The sequence below is a fragment of the Gopherus evgoodei genome, chromosome 2 (assembly GCF_007399415.2).
Source record: "Gopherus evgoodei ecotype Sinaloan lineage chromosome 2, rGopEvg1_v1.p, whole genome shotgun sequence".
In the NCBI taxonomy this organism is placed as follows: domain Eukaryota; kingdom Metazoa; phylum Chordata; order Testudines; family Testudinidae; genus Gopherus; species Gopherus evgoodei.
Window position 1 is genome coordinate 222,257,309 of NC_044323.1, and position 16,650 is coordinate 222,273,958.

The window sequence follows — 16,650 nt, forward strand, 5'->3', positions numbered from 1 at the left end:
GACAACTTTGATGTTTTCACACAGGTCGTCCAGGTTGATTGGATGAGCTGGTGCATTATCAATAAGCAATAAAATCTTGAAATCAAGATTTTCCTTGGCACAGTATTCCTTCCATCCAGGGACAGCATAGAGAGTCAGCCATTCTGAAAAAATAGCTCCAGTTATACATGCCTTCTTATTGGATTTCCAAATGACCGGAAGTTGTCCTATGAAAATCCCTTGAGAGCGTGTGGTGTTTCAGATTGGTACAATGTCAGTGGCTTCATCTTCATGTCTCTGGCAGCATTACTACCTAGAAGCAAGATTAGACAGTCTTTAGCTGCTTTAAATCCGGGCGCTGTCATCTCCTCTCAGGAAATGTAAGTCCGCTCAGGCATCCTCTTCCAGTACAGGCCCATTTCATTGACATTGAAGACTTATTTAGGGGAATAGCCACCTTCCTCAATTTATTTTCTTGAGATAGTCAAGGAATTTTTTAGCTGCTGCAGTATCAGCACTAGCCACCTCACTGGATATCTTGATGTTATGCAGTTGGAAGCACCTCTTGAATCAATCAAACCATCCCCGACTTGCTGTGAAAGTCTCTGTGATCCTTCACCTTGGTCTCTCTTCAAATGGTCATACAAACTTTTTGCCTTAGCTTGTATCACTGGCAAATGTAGAGTATGTTTCGCTGGTTTTGGTCCTTTATCCACAGTGAGAGAAGATGCTCCATGTTTTCCAGCAAACTGCTTTTTGATCGACTTATTGTAGTAGCACTAAGCAGTGTTACACACTGAGCACTCGCCCTGATCTTGTCGGCATTATTCCAAATTGTTCTCACAGTGGTCGGAGTAAGACCTAGAGTGATGCCAGTGTCTACTGCATGCTTTTCTTGCATCAAAACGCTTTAAAATGTCTAGTCTCATACCCACACTAATGGTTTTCCTGTTTTCTTGCTGCTAGTGGTACTGCTACTGCTAGGCACTCCAGTATCGCTTGCTGGATGTTTCTGACTCATGGTGCTGGGTAATGCTTCTCCAGATGTGCATGCATGTGCTACTCTTTACTCCTTTAAGCCTGGACTGGCCGGGGTCATGCAGCATCAATCAGCTGTTGCAAGGGAAAGAATTTGGAAAACCTATGTCATTCTCCATGGTAATCTGCTCCCCTACTGGAAGCCCTGTGGGTTTAGGCCAGGACTAGTTATGGAGGTTCTTACTTTCTTGCAGGTTCTTACTTTCACAGGAGCTCTCCTGGAGGACCAAAGGCCTCTCTTCCAGGGTGCCCTGGAAAAATGGCCCTGCTGTAGCTCCCCTAGTAACCATGCACTCAACACCTGGGCAGCATTGCAGCCAGTGTAGTAAGAGGAGGAAAATAATGTTTGCTGCAGGGGCAGAGAGATGTAGCTGGCATTAAAGAGAATGGCAAAGCTCCTGTGGATTTCCTACCTTCATAGGAGTAGGGCCAGGTTCTGTGTATCTCTATGCCGCTCCTCCCCCTTGCTACAACAAAGCAGGTGCTGGAACTCTATTCTTGTAACTTACTTTGGGCAGGCTGCTACCCCCTGTGTTCTTACCTCCCTCCAGCGAAGGGGGGGAAGCAGATCAAACATAGTTTATCCTGTAGCAAGGCAGGGTCTCTGCTATGCACTACCCGCAGCCGCTTTGCAGGCATCTGATGGCCTCGCAAGCTCTTGGTGTAGAGCCCTATTCCCAAGCAGGGCCGTTGGGCCATAAAGCAACAGTGAATTGGTGGGAGTGGAGCAGGGGGTAGTGTGCATGTGCTGTGTGTTTACAAAGATACTGTACATACAGTACAGTACTATAATTGGGAGGTGCCCCTGCCTTACCCCACATAGGCATAGCCCACTGGTACTGGAGACAATGAGGCAGGCCAGGGGGCTGAAGGTGCTGTAGGCTAGGAGAAGCACACTGAGCAGCAGCAGTGGTAGCTTTCCCTACTCTGCAAGCACCAGGGGTGGGGGCTCAATCCTCAGTCAGCCTGCCCACTCCACCCCTTCCCCCAAACCCCCACCCTTAACCCACTTCTTCTCCCCCTTTACTCCACATGCCACATCTTCGTTCCTCGCCCTTCCCTCCCCTGCCTTCTGCCCACACCAATCAGCTGGTTTGTGGCATTCAGGGAGGAGGGGAGAGGAGCGAGGACACAGTGTGCAGGCTCCGCCTGCCTCCTAAATGCCATAAGCCATCTGATTGCTGTGGGCAGGAGGCAGGGGAGGGAGGGGGGAACCTGCACGCCGCACCCTCACTCCTGCCTCCTGAACATGCCACAAGCCAGCTGATTGCCGTGGGGAGGAGCGAGGGCATGGTGTGCAGGTTACCTCCTCTCTCCCCTGCCTCCTGCCCGCGGCAATCAATTGGCTTGCGCCGTTGAGGGATGGGGAGCCTGCACTCCAAGTCCTTGCTCTTCTCTCCTGCCTCCTGAATGCCGCAAGCCATCTGATTGCTGCAGGCAGGAGGTAGGGGCAGCAGGGGGAAAGCGCTGATCCACGGGGTCTGCGGGCGGGAGGCTCTGGGGGAGGCGGGTAGGGGAGCTGATAGGGTGCTGTCAGCTGTGGACAAAGCAGGCAGCCAAACAACGTTATAGCGGAGCATTGCACAGCTTTAAACGGAGCATGTTCTGTAGAGGAGCAGGGATGTAAGATCGAAACAATGTTAAGCAAGGGGACATTAAGTGGGGAATTACTTTATTTCCCAATTGTGTGAAACTAATATATAAGCAGTCTTATTTTCCATCAAGTGGAAACTGGGGATCAAAGTGGTACTGTGCCTTCCTGTGCTGTCCAGTGCGGAAGGACACAAATCTGCACACATAGCAGCCATATGTGACTGTGGAATGTGGAAAGCAGCTGCACGTAATCATTCTTTACGTGACACTCAAGCTAGCTGCAGCACATTAGCACAAACAACTCCATATGCAATTTCAGTGGGTACAGACACCTGGAGGTAATAGAATCAGAGAAGAGCTACTGTAGGCAATGTGTAGCTTCTGGCAGAAAACAGGAAATTGCTAATGTTGCTCAGAGCATTAAGAGCCTCTCTGTTTTGAAGATGAAGGTATCAGCTGCAGAGTAAGGAAACAATGGCAGCATGGCCACTGAACAAAAGGTTGTTGACCAGTGAATAGGAACATGGAGGGATAGTCATTTCACAAGGAAGTCCTGAGATCATTTGGAGCTGGGATTGGTATTCCATGCATATCCACTGGTTCTATGCAATTATAAATAAGCTCTGTCCCATCTATACTGCTGCTGATCCCAGTTCCCAGTGGGATGATGGATTGATCTGTTTGTCTTTTTAAACAACTAGTTTTATATTCTGTTGTGTGCCTTTTTTCACCACAAGAGCAACTGATTAAACCTAAATCTGTAGCAATCACTTGCCTCATTTCTTTAGGCCCTCAGATTTCTGGAGTATCCTTGTTTTCTCTATAAATAATCTTAGATTGTCCTAAATTTTAGGAATTGTAGCCACAAGCCAAAACTACTAATCAATTTCAGTGGTGTTTGAATCTGTTTAGAACTCCCTCTTTCAGGGAAGAAAATTGGAAAACATCATGACTGTACAGCTTCAAGGTTTTCTCATCTTAATGGAATTTTTAGATTGTCTACATATCAAGACTGCCCTGATTAATGCAGTTGAAAATCTACTCTTGGCACTGAATAATAAAAAAAATGTTCCTGATGACACTCAGATCTTTTAGCAGTCTTTCACACTATTAACTTTCAGGTGCTAATGATAAAGCTGTGATCCCTTAAGGAAGGATCTGGATGCCCTTTCCTAGAAGGGAGGAATTAGAGGGTGGTTATGAGCACTGTCCTGTAGTCAGCCAGATATCTTTCCCACTGTTTCATTCTGTCCCTTTTGCTGCTTTGTGTATATAGAACCCTCTCAGGGGAGATAATCTGATGATATGGATTGTGATGTCATCGCTATAATCCTTACTGTGTCTATTAATTGGCCTGATTGTGGACAGTTTCTTGATCACTGGACTAATTAGCTGAAATTTTTACTCGGGGAGAGTGACAGCTAACTGTGACATACAAGGTTAAGCGTAGTTCTTTGTAGCTAGGGGAAAGAGTTTTGAGGAGCATGTTGCCATTTTGGGTTTTTCGCCTTCTTCTGCAGCGTGGGGCACGGGTCACTTGCTGGAGGAGTCTCTGCACCTTGAGGTCTTTAAACCACAATTTCAATAACTCAGACATAGGTTAGGGGTTTGTTACAGGAGTAGGTGGGTGAGATTCTGTGGCCTGCATTGTGCCGGAGGTCGGACTAGAGGATCATAATGGTCCCTTCTGACCTTAAGTCTATGAGTCTGTGTATGTTATATGCACTGGTGAGACATGTATGGAACTTGGGTTGATCCTGACCTGCTTTGTCAGGATGGAGGCCTGTATGTCAGTGGCCTTGAATGGCCATTGTCATCTATAGCTGTAGATTATTCAGAAAATTCAGTTATTGTAGAACTGACCACAATCCTCCATGCTTTGATCGTGTCTATGCTAGTCTGCTGTAATAAACTTCAAACTGGGCTTCTCTTGACATTGCTAGTCTCCAACAGTTTTTCTTTGAATTCTTGCACGTTTTCATTCCTTTGTAGGCGTGTGCACATCTCATGCATAGTTGTTGGGTACCACTGAGGGAAAAATTTCTCCATCGAGATGGCTCAAGCACCCTCAGTTGCCACATGCCATTACTTGGAGTCCAGACTCTAGGACCCTGCAAGATGGGAAGGTCTCAGAGTTCAGGCTCCAGCCCAAGCCCAAACGCCTACATCAGAATTAAATAGCCCCTTAGCCTGAGTCCTGTATGCCCAAGTCAGCTGGCATGGGCCAGACACAGGTTTTTCATTGCAAGGTAGACATACCCTCAAAGATATTTGAGGGAGTCTCTCTCACTGGAGCATACTTCAACTAAGAAGAAGGAATCACAATCTTCAGAGCCTGCACCAGGGCCATCAAAGGCTTCTCCCAAAAGATCTCTGGTGCAGAACCATCAGTCATTGCTGCTTCCAACCACCCTGGAGGTGTATGCAACTGCAAGGGATCTGCTTAGCCTCCCTGTAGCAGTATCCCCAGAAGTGCAAGAAAGTTTACAGTCAGTACCTATGCCTGCCATGCCAACCTCTCCATGTGAGGAACTCATGGTACTGTTACCTTCCATGTTACTGGAAAGGCTGGTGCAGTCAAAGGGCAAGGCTCCAATGATATCCCTGGTATCGCAATCCCCTGGCTCAGGTTACCAAGCCCCAGTCCCAACTTGTTCTGCTCACCCCATGATGTCGAACATTGTGACATACCAGGGTACACTCCAGTCTAATGAGCAGCTGTGTCACCCCTGCCCTGCAACCTTGGGTGCCTTACAGTGCCTTGTAAGTAGCACCAACCTGGGCTGCTCAGAAACAGCCTTCCAGCATGTAAGCCACACCCTCAGTGTCTGTGCATAACTGCAGCCTGCCAGCCAACTTGGGTTACACTCTGGCTCTCACCAGCCTTGGTTATACTGTAGGGTGACCCTAACACACACACTGTCTTAGATTTGCCCCCAGAAATGTATGTCCTGTACTGACTAGCCCTATCCTGGACAACACAAGTTATATTAAGTCTGTTGTTCCTTTAAGAGAATAATATGCACACAGCTTGTGACTACGCGAAATGGAGTTGCCTAGACACCTCCGTTTAAACGCACTGATTAGATAAAGCAAGTTTATTAACTATGAGACAGATTTTAAGCGTCTGTAAGTAATGAGGCTTAAAAGTCAGAAATGGTTGCAAAAAAATTAAGATAAAACATTATTGGTGCCTAATTTAACAAACTATGTTAAATTCAAAGCACAATTTTCTCACCATATGCTTTCAGCAGTCTTGCTGACCAAACTTCTTAGGTCAAACTTCTACTAGCTTGCCTGCATATATATACCTGCCCCTGGAAATTTCCACTATATGCATCTGACGAAGTAGGTATTCACCTACGAAAGCTCATGCTCCAAAACCTCTGTTAGTCTATAAGGTGCCACAGGATTCTTTGCTGCTTTTACAGATCCAGACTAACACGGCTACCCCTCTGATACTTCTTAGGTCATAGACTCATAGTAGTGTAGGACTGGAAGGAACCTCAATACATCATCTAGTGCAGTCCTCTGCACTCAGCGCAGAACTAAGTAATAACTACACAAGGGGTGGCCAACCTGAGCCTAAGAAGGTGTCAGAATTTACCAATGTACATTGCCAAAAAGCCACAGTAATAGGTCATCAGCTCCCCACCCCCACTTCCAACACACCTGCCTGATCAGTGCCTCACCCTTCCTCCACACACCTGCTGATCAGCTGTTTCATGGTGCACAGGAGGCTCAGGGGAGGAGTGAAGTCATGGCAGGTTCAGAGAAGGGGCAGGAGCGGGGCTTGTGGCAGAGCCAGGGTCTGAGCATTTAGCACCCCCTGGAACATTGGAAAGTTGGTGCCTGTAGCTCCAGCCCCAGAGTCAGAGCCTATACAGGGAGCCGCATATTAACTTCTGAGCTGCATGTGGCTCCGGAGTCACAGGTTGGCAACCCTTGATCTAGACCATTCCAGACAGGTGTCAGGATCTCTCCCTCCCCTTCAACCCCGAGTCCAATGAATGCTTCCTTTGTTGCTTCAGGTGCAGTGAATGCAATGGGCAGGGAGACATAGGAGTGCCCTGGGTTGTTTGTCCCTCCTTTTTATAGTTTGTCCCTTGCTTGAAAAACATTTCCAGCTGGGTATCAGGAGACAGAGAGTCTATGTGGAAGGATGTTTACTGCTGGCTTTTTCTCACCTGTTTTGGAGCTTTATTTGTTTCCCTTCCTGCTTGATGACTCTGTTTACTGCTTAAATGCAAATGAAGCAGAGCACACATGCCTTTGTTTAGAATGGACCTGTTTACCAGTCTCAGTTTGGGCAGGGCTGTGGGGTTTGGAACGTGTGTTAATAACATCATACAGGGATATCTTATAATTTCACATACAATATTGCCATGCATGTTACCAGGACAATAACAACAAGCAAATTATGAATCTTCAAATGATACCTCACAATGCTTTGCATGCTTTGTACAAAGCTTATTAAAATAGTGTGTAGAGTGTGAATATGTGGCTGGCACAGATGTTTCAGATTCTTCCTCTTTGAACTCAGAAGTGCATTCATCTGTGTCCCATACAAGATAGTAGGCATATCCTCCAGCAGAGACTTGGGAACCAAGGGTCATGCTACAGTCACAGCACTAGTCTCTGCATTCTAAGGGGCAATTGCCTAGTTTAAGTTGGGTCTGAAGCCAGTATCAGTGGTCGTTCTGGACACCATGGGGTGTCCCTTCTCCTGTTAGGCCATCTTTGCAACCATCTTGTTCTTTGGCATTAAGATTGCTATGGGGGCATCATTCTCTGGTATTCAGTACCGAGATCTGCAGCCAGAAGTTTCTCCAACAGCTTCCCCATCACAAGTCATGGAGCAGCTACCACCTTGGAATCATGTGGTGTCCTCTTCATCATCACCAGGTGAGGCTATTGTGGCAGCAAGTGATTCACCACTGTCAGAGGGCCACAGGGCTCATCAAGATCTATTGAGAAGGGTGGTCTCTGTTCTTGACATTCAGGCAGAGGAGGTGTGTCCATGAGTTGGTGAACAATCAGATATCGGTAGCCTCTGCCAGGGTGGCTCTGCTGATTAACAAAGCCATTATGGAGCTGGGTCAAGGGGTTGTGGCAGACACCATCTTCCTTATCTCCCATAGCAAAGTGAGCTGAAAGGAGATACTACATCCCCTCTAAGGGATCTAGAATATTTGTACTCTCCTCCAGCGTCTTTGATGGTGGCGGCTGCTAACAAATGGGAAAGATAAAGGACACCAAGCATCAATGCTGAAAGGCAAAGAGGCTAGACTTTTTTGGATGCAAACTTTATTCTGCAGGAAGTCTGCAGTTTAGGATTATGAAGTAATAGGCACTCCTGAGCCACTATGACTTTACCTTCTGGGAGAACGTTGTAAAATTTAAAGGCAAGCTACCAGAGGACTGTAGGCAGAAGTTTGCAGTAATGGTGGATGAGGGCAAACTGGTTGCCATAACTGCTCTCCAGGACAGTTACAGTCATCTGGGCTTCCCCAAGAAGTCCAGCAGACCATCTAGGACTTCCCTTTTGAAGGTCCCTCTGTGTTTTTGGATAAGATGGACAGTAGGCTCCATAGCCTAAAAGATTCTGGGCGACATTACAGTCTCTTGGAATCTGTACTCCAGCAACAAAGAGGAAGCAGTTCCATCCTCAACATCCATACAGATACCAGGACTTTCTTCCCTGGTTTCAAAATCCACTGAGGAGAAAGGGAAGGAGTTATGGGGGACGACATCCTCTGCCCTCCTCTTTAGCATCAGCTGGTTCATCCCATCCAGCCGCCTCGTCCAAACAGACATTTTGATGTGTTACTCAAGGGCAATGTATCAGTTACTGTAGTTCCATCTGTTTCCCACCTTGTGTTTACAGATTGCTTATTGCACTTCCTGTGTGGGCCCAAGCATTTAACATTGGATTGGTGGGTTTTGAGCACAGTGGAACTAGGATATGGCCTCTAGTTCATTTCTACCACTCTTTCCCCTCCCCTTTCCCCATCCTTCTTCAGGGACAATTCTCACAGAATTGTCCTTCAGCAGGAGGTCCAATCTCTACTTCAGGTAAAAGCCATAGAGGAAGTCCCATTGTGCCTTAGGGAGAAAAGTGTCTATTCCCACTACTTTCTGATCCCCAAAGCAAGGGGAGGTCTCAGGCATATTGTAGATCTAAGAGAGCTGAACAAAATAAAATTCTGCATGGTTACTCTAGTCTTGATTATTCCCTCCCTGGAACAGAGGGACTGCTATGCTGCCCTTGACTTCAAGGACACTTACTTCCATGTCGTAGTATGACACAACCATTGGCTGTTTCTCAGTTTTGTGGTAAATAGGGCCTATTATCAGTTCAGTGCTCTCATTTGATCTGTCTTTCCTTGGATGTTAATAAAATGTATGGCAACGGCAGCAGCAAATATATGAAAATCAGGAGTCCACATGTTCCCTTACGTGGACAGCTGGTTGATCAGAGGTCAGTACAAGGCTCAGGTGTTATCTAGTATATCTACAGTCCTGCCCACATTCAATGCACTGGGGCTCCTAGTAAATTGGGACAAACCAATTCTAAAACTTGTACAGAGAAAAGAGTTTATTGGAGCTCTTAGACTCTGCAAAGGCCATGTCCTTGCTGCCATAATCCTGGTTCGAAGCACTGTGGGGCTTGGTGCTGCAGCTGAAAGCTATCACCACAGCGTGCAGCTGCCTCAGCCTTGTGAGTTACATGGCAGTGTGTACATATGTGGTTCAACTTGCCAAGGCATGGCAAGTTTTGGTATATGCCCCAAGTCGTCGTCATTTGGGCAATGTGGTTTGAGTGCCAATGTCAGTTTTGTCATTTTTTGGATTGGTGGATGGACTTCTGAAAGTCTGAGGGTGGGGGCCTGTGACGTTATTGATATAAACTGGGACCATATAGAACATGGGTTGCAACCAAGGTCCTGTAGTGGCACCAAATCCTAGGTAAAGGGGGTCATATAAGGTGTCTAAGACCAGGTTATGGATTACTGGTTATGATTATGCTGTCTGTATCATTTTGGAAGTTGAAGTTATGAATATTGGCTGTATGCTGTCTATATTTCAAACTTGTGCTGTGTTACTGGGAAAGATCCCAGACAAGCTGGTGTCAGCTCTGTTTAGCCTGCTTGATGGCCCATTAAGGACCATCACCTACACAATTGTCCCATCGAGAGAAGGCAGTTACGCCCTGTGACTCAGCAGGGTTTGCAGAAACTGGCCCATGTGACTGCAAACTCCATTTTGCTGTAACTTTCCACAGCAGGAACAAAGGAGTGTTCTTACACCTGGAAAAGCCTATATAAGGCGGAGGCCTCATCTCCATTTTGTCTTCAATCCTGCTTCTTACCTCTGGAGGGACTTTGCTACAAACAGAAGCTCTGCACAAAGGACTGAACGACCCATCCCAGCGGGGGATGTTCTCCAGAGACTTGATTTGAACCTGCAGTTTACTCCATCACTGCTACAAGCCTGAACTAAGAACTTTGCCATTACTGTATGTAATTGATTCCATTTAACCAATTCTAGCTCTCATCTCTATCTTTTTCCCTTTATGAATAAACCTTTAGATTTTAGATTCTAAAGGATTGGCAACAGCGTGATTTGTGGGTAAGATCTAATGTGTATATTGACCTGGGTCTGGGGCTTGGTCCTTTGGGATCGAGAGAACCTTTTTCTTTTACCGGGGTGTTGGTTTTCATAACCATTCATCCCCAGGACGTGTGGCACTGGTGGTGATACTGGGAGACTGGAGTGTCTAAGGAAATTGCTTGTGTGACTTGTGGTTAGCCAGTGGGGTGAAACCAAAGTCCTTTTTGTCTGGCTGGTTTGGTTTGCCTTAGAGGTGGAAAAACCCCAGCCTAGGGCTGTGACTGCCCTGTTTGAGCAATTGGTCCTGAATTGGCACTCTCAGGTGGGTCCCGCCAGAACCACATCGTCACAGGGCCTTTATCCCATGGCTACCACTTAAACCTCACTTTAATCACAGACACAATCAGCCCTGGGTTTGGGGACCCATATGGAGTCCCTGCAGCATCAAAGTCTCTGGTTGCCTCAGGATCTAATGGCTCATATAAATGTCTGGGAGTTAAGAGCTGTACAACTAGCCTGTTAAGCTTTCCTCCTACATACAGCAGGGAAGAACTTGTTAATTCTAACAGACAGCTCTGCTACAATGTCTTGCATAAACAGAGCTGCGTAAACTATACTCCTCCCTATGCCAGGAGGCAGATTGTCTCTGGGATTCTTGCATAACCAATTCAATTAATCTCAGGGTTGATTACCTTCGAGGGAAGCAGAACATGTTGGCATATCGACTAAGCAGGACCTTTTCCGATCACCACGAGCATAATCAGATCCATCTTCCAGTTCTGGAGGATTCCCCAGGTGGACTTGTTTGCAACAAAGTCCAACAGAAAATGCCATCGTTATTGTTGCTGGGAAGTTGTCAGCCCAGGCTCGTTGACAGATGCTTTTCTGCTACCCTGGAAGGACCTCCTCCTGTATGACTTCTCTCCAATTCCCTTGTTGCCCAGGGTCTTGTTCAAAGTCAAACAGGACCATGCTCATCTCACCCTTATATCACTGGCTTGTCAACACTGTTATTTGACCCTGCTGACCTTGTCAGTCAACCCTCCACTGTCCTGCTGGATCCAGACTTGCTTTCTCAGGATCACCATTACATATGCCATCCCAACCTGCGAGACTTCCACCAGATTGTGTGGATGGTTAGTGGTTAATGCCTTTGGAAAGATCCTGATCTAAGGATGTCCTGGAAGTGCTTCTGTATTGTGGAAACCTCTCAAATAGGGGTACTTAACATGTATAAATGGAAGCGCTTTTCCATTTGGTCCCAGAAGAAAGGCATATCCCCAGCATGTTCCTCTGAGCCTCGTACTTAACTATCTTCTATACCTAAAACATCAAAGTTTGCCATCTGGCAGCTATCTAAGCCTTCCAGAGCTCGGTGGATAGTAGATTCCTTTTCTCCAAACCCATCACTACCAGTTTCCTAAAGGGCTTGATCAGATTGTACTCACATGTACAAAATCATATACCTCCATGGGATTTGAACTTCGTCCTAGCAAAGTTAATGGGACCACCTTTTGAACCCCTTGCAACTTGCTCTTTGCTCCAGTTCTCCATAGAGGTAGCATTTTTAGTTGTTGTTTCCTCAGCAAAAGGATGGGCAAGTTGAGAGCCCTAGTGTCAGAGCCTCCTGTCATCAGGATAAAATTTATCTGCCTTCACCCAAAATTTCTTGCAAAGGTAGTCTCTAATTTTCGTGTGAACTAGGAAATCTGTTTGTCAGCATTCTTCCCGAAACCTTGTGTGCATAGAGGTGAGAGGAGACTTCATTGGATGTGAGGGGCTTTAGCTTTCTACCTTGTGTACTAAGTCCTATAGATCTTCCACACAGTGTTTGTTGCAGTTATGGACAGGGCTAAGGGCCAACCAGTTTCCACTCAGAGAATCTCATCTTTGATCTCCTTGTGCATTTGTTTATGCTACCAGTTGGCTAATATAGTCCCCCTCCCCCGCCCCATTTAGAGTATTGGTGCATTCTACTGGAGCACAGGCAACTTCAGTGGCTTTCTTGGCACAATTGATGATCATAGTCATTTGTAAAGCACTGTCCTGGTCATCAGTCCATACTTCTTTCTTCTCATTATGCCATTTCCTTTCAGTCCAGGGCCAATGCTAATTTCAGGCGAGTTGTCCCATAATCACTCTTCAGGTAGATTCTGAGCCCACCTCCATGTTTGTCTGCTTGTGAGTCACCTACAGTTGAATGGACATGTACAAGCACTCAAATTTAAAAACTGTTACCTATCTTTCTGTAACTGATGTTCTTGGAGATGTGTTGCACATGACAATGACAGGTTGTGGAATGGACCTCCTCCTCAGAGTCTACCTGGTACACAGGAACTGAGGAGGGTTGGGGGTGGCTCCTCTTATATGAGCATGCAGTGACGTGGTAACAGAGGGTGCTTGAGCTGCCCCGACGGGTACCGCTGAGGGGAAAAGTTCTCAGACCAACTGCAAGGTGCGAACATATGGAATGGACATATGCAGGACATGTCGAAGAACTACAGTAGGTAATTAGTTTTTACAGAAAGTAGCTGCTTCCATGATTGCTCCTGTGTAGAGGAAAAAGGGAGAGTTGGTTGCCAGAGTGAGGCACAACTGAATGTCATAGCATATAAATCCTTTCATAATCTAGCCCTGAGTACTTGATCATGTCCTCTTTGGCAGTTGGATTGGTTTTCTTTTTTCTGTGTTCAGGCAGAGCTTTCTTGCTCATAAGCCATAAATTGTGGAATTTGTTTCTGGAGTTGTTCTACTATAGTTACTACTTAACTGCTTCTACAGGATTTGTTGTAAGTTCCATTTATTTTGGTCTTTGTTCTTGACTGTTTCTAGTCTTTTCTCCTTTTGTTTTATTTTCATCTATCTCTTCCCCTGTCCTGATCTTTGCTGCCTTAGAGGATTTACCTTTTGGTAGGGGTGGTTTGCCTGATGGTTTAGGTTTGCCCTTGTGCCAGAGTTCAGGGGTGGGGAGGAAGCTTTTCTCTATATAAGGTTTTTTATGTCTTTTTTGTTTTGTTTCTTTTGTATGTGGTGCTTGTGATACTATAATAGGTGCCTTTTTAGCACATTGATCAGCTAATCAAGATAACTGAGGCATTGATGTGTCGAAAAGTAAGCAAAGGCATCAATTGTAAAATAATAAAAACGGAGTTAAAATCATCCCATTACATACTCCCTCTCCCTAAACCAGCTTAGCTATGTTTGTGTTTCTCTAAAGTACTTTTAAAATAACAACTTTCAGTAAGATGCATTAATCTTTTTGTTTTTTCTTTTTAGACAAACTATGAAAACAGAATATACAGTCTGAAAGTAGAGTGTGGACCTAAATACCCAGAAGCACCTCCAACAGTTAGATTTGTAACTAAAATTAATATGAATGGAATAAATAATTCCAATGGAATGGTAAGTTCACATGGTAAAACCAACCTTCTTGTTATTCTGTACTTTGCAATTATTTATAGTAAAAATTCCATTGAGCATTATGGGTGAGTGGGAAAGAGCCTTCATAGTTAAATGGTACATTATAAACGATTATTTGTTTAAACGAATAATTTAATTTTGTGATTATTTGGCTTGCAAACAATGTACAGGTGTAAATTGAAGCTTTTCTTTTTAAGTTGAGTAAAACAGCTTTGTGTTTTAAGCAGCTCCTTTACAGAATTCTTCTTCAGTGAAGCTTGCGTTTACCTAAGAATACGGAATGCTGTACTGCTCAAGACTTTGGATATCTACCTTACTTAACCACTAAGGATCATTTAAACCTCTCTGAACAGTTTTGGCTATTGCTTTCAGCTAATGCAAGTCATTATTTATAAATTACTTTTTGTTACTCTTGACATTTTAAATTTGGGGAGTACTGAGAATGAAAGTGAAATTGCAGTCTTTAAATATGTTCTTATTTGCTAGGTAAGAGACTCCAGATGAAGTTCCAAACTTAACATGCAGTTTTGTTTTGAAAATTGGGGGCCTCTCAATAAATTCCATATCAAATGTGCATGGGTTACAAGTGAAGTGGTTTGGGAAAGACCAACGCAATCCCATTGACAAATTAATAATCCAGGAGAAACCTTGAAACTGACTATACAAAGTACTATCAGAGTAAAAAAAAAAAAAAAAAATAATAGTATTTTTTTTCTTGTTTCTATCATAGGTGTTATTTGTAGGAGAAAATATTTCATATAGAAGAATGTGTTTTCTCTTTGTTGACAGCGTCCTTTTATTGTCCTTGGTCACAGAGTAGTGGTAATCTGTGTTTATACAAACGAAGACAGCACTCCTGCAACTGGATTAGCATTGATAGTTCCCAATACCATTGCATTGCCCACTGATGTCAATATGACTTGCCTATACAGGGCCAGTGCCTAAGTAGGAGCTGAGTTTAGTAAACTCAACTGTTTTTGTTGAACAAAATTACAGACAACAACAAAATTAAGAGGTCTTCCTGGTGAACTGCAAAATTGCTGCAGTGCCTATGTGGGACTGTAAATAGTAGACTATAGAATCCACTAGCAAGCTTGAAGGTTTCCCTGCCTGAATGTCACTTTTTCAGGCATAGTAACTCATCTCTAATAGGTTTCAGAGTGGTTGCCGTGTTAGTCTGTATCAGCAAAAATAATGAGGAGTACGTGTGGCACTTTAGAGACTAACAAATTTATTTGGGCATAAGCTTTTGTGGGCTAAAACCCACTTCATCAGATGCATGCAGTGGAAAATACAGTAGAAATATATATATACACAGAGAACATGAAAATATGAGGGTTGCCATACTAACTCGAACGAGACTACTCAATTAAGGTGGGCTATTATCAGCAGGAGGAAAAAAAAGTGTTTGTAGTGATAATCAGGATGGCCCATTTCAAACAGTTGACAAGAAGGTGAGAATAACAGTAGGGGAAAAATTAGCATGGGAAAATAGTTTTTGTGTATCCACTCCCAGTCTTTATTCAAGCCCAATTTAATTTCCACACAAAGATGGACTACAAGCCATCAGGAATAGTATCCCTGATAACGTCACGGCAAACCTGGTGGCTGAACTTTGTGACTTTGTCCTCACCCACAATTGTTTCACATTTGGGGACAATGTATACCTTCAAGTCAGCGGCACTGCTATGGGTACCCGCATGGCCCCACAGTATGCCAACATTTTAATGGCTGACTTAGAACAACGCTTCCTCAGCTCTGGCCCCCTAACACTCCTACTCTACTTGTACTACATTGATGACATCGTCATCATTTGGACCTATGGGAAAGAAGCCCTTGAGGAATTCCAGCATGATTTCAACAGTTTCCATCCCACCATCAGCCTCCGCCTGGACCAGTCCACACGAGAGCCACTTCCTGGACACTAACAAATAATGGTCACATAAACACCACCCTATACCGGAAACCTACTGACCACTATACTTACCTACATGTCTCCAGCTTTCATCCAGATCACATCACACGATCCATTGTCTACAGCCAAGCTCTAAGATACAATCTCATTTGCTCCAATCCCTCAGACAGAGACAAACACCTACAAGATCTCTATCAAGTGTTCTTAAAACTACAGTACTCACCTGCGGAAGTGAAGAAACAGATTGACAAAGCCAGAAGAGTTCCCAGAAGTCACCTACTACAGGACAGACCCAACAAAGAAAGTAACAAACAGCCACTAGCTGTCACCTTCAGCCCCCAACTAAAACCTCTCCAGCGCATCATCAAGGATCTACAACCTATCCTGAAAGATGATCCCTCACTCTCACAGATCTTGGGAGACAGGCCAGTCCTTACTTACAGACAGCCCCTCAACCTGAAGCAAATACTCACTCACCAGCAACCACACACCATACAACCAAAACACTAACCCAGGAACTTATCTTTGCAACAAAGCCCATTGCCAACTCTGTCCACGTATCTATTCAAGTGACACCATCATAGGACTTAATCACATCAGCCACACCATCAGGGGCTCGTCCACCTGCACATCTACCAGTGTGATGTGTGCCATTATGTGCCAGCAGTGCCCCTCTGCCATGTACATTGGCGAGGCTGGACAGTCACTACACAAAAGAATAAATGGACAGAAATCAGACATCAAGAATTATAACGTTCAAAAACCAGTCAGAGAACATTTCAACCTCCCTGCACATTCAGTTACAGACCTAGAAGTCGCAATTCGTCAACAAAAAAACTTCAAAAACAGACTCCAACGAGAAACTGTAGAACTGGAATTAATTTGCAAACTGGACACCATTAAATTAGGCTTAAATAAAGACTGGGAGTGGATGTGTTATTACACAAACTAAGAACTATTTGCCCATGCTAATTTTTCCCCTACTGTTACTCACACCGTCTTGTCAACTGTTTGAAATGGGCGATCCGGATTATCACTACAGAAGTTTTTTTTTCCCTCCTGCTGATAATAGCCACCTTAATTGAGTAGTC

General features: G+C 44.7%; 1 protein-coding gene across 2 annotated transcripts in view; it reads left to right on the forward strand.

Moving 5' to 3' along the window:
* UBE2V2 (ubiquitin conjugating enzyme E2 V2) overlaps window positions 1-16,650 on the forward strand; it is a 49,886-nt gene that overhangs the window by 17,479 nt on the left and 15,757 nt on the right. For both annotated transcript variants that reach the window (XM_030553064.1, XM_030553065.1), the window contains exon 3: window positions 13,501-13,626. In XM_030553064.1, coding sequence (XP_030408924.1) covers window positions 13,501-13,626 — 126 coding nt within the window. The remainder of the gene's footprint in view (window positions 1-13,500; window positions 13,627-16,650) is intronic.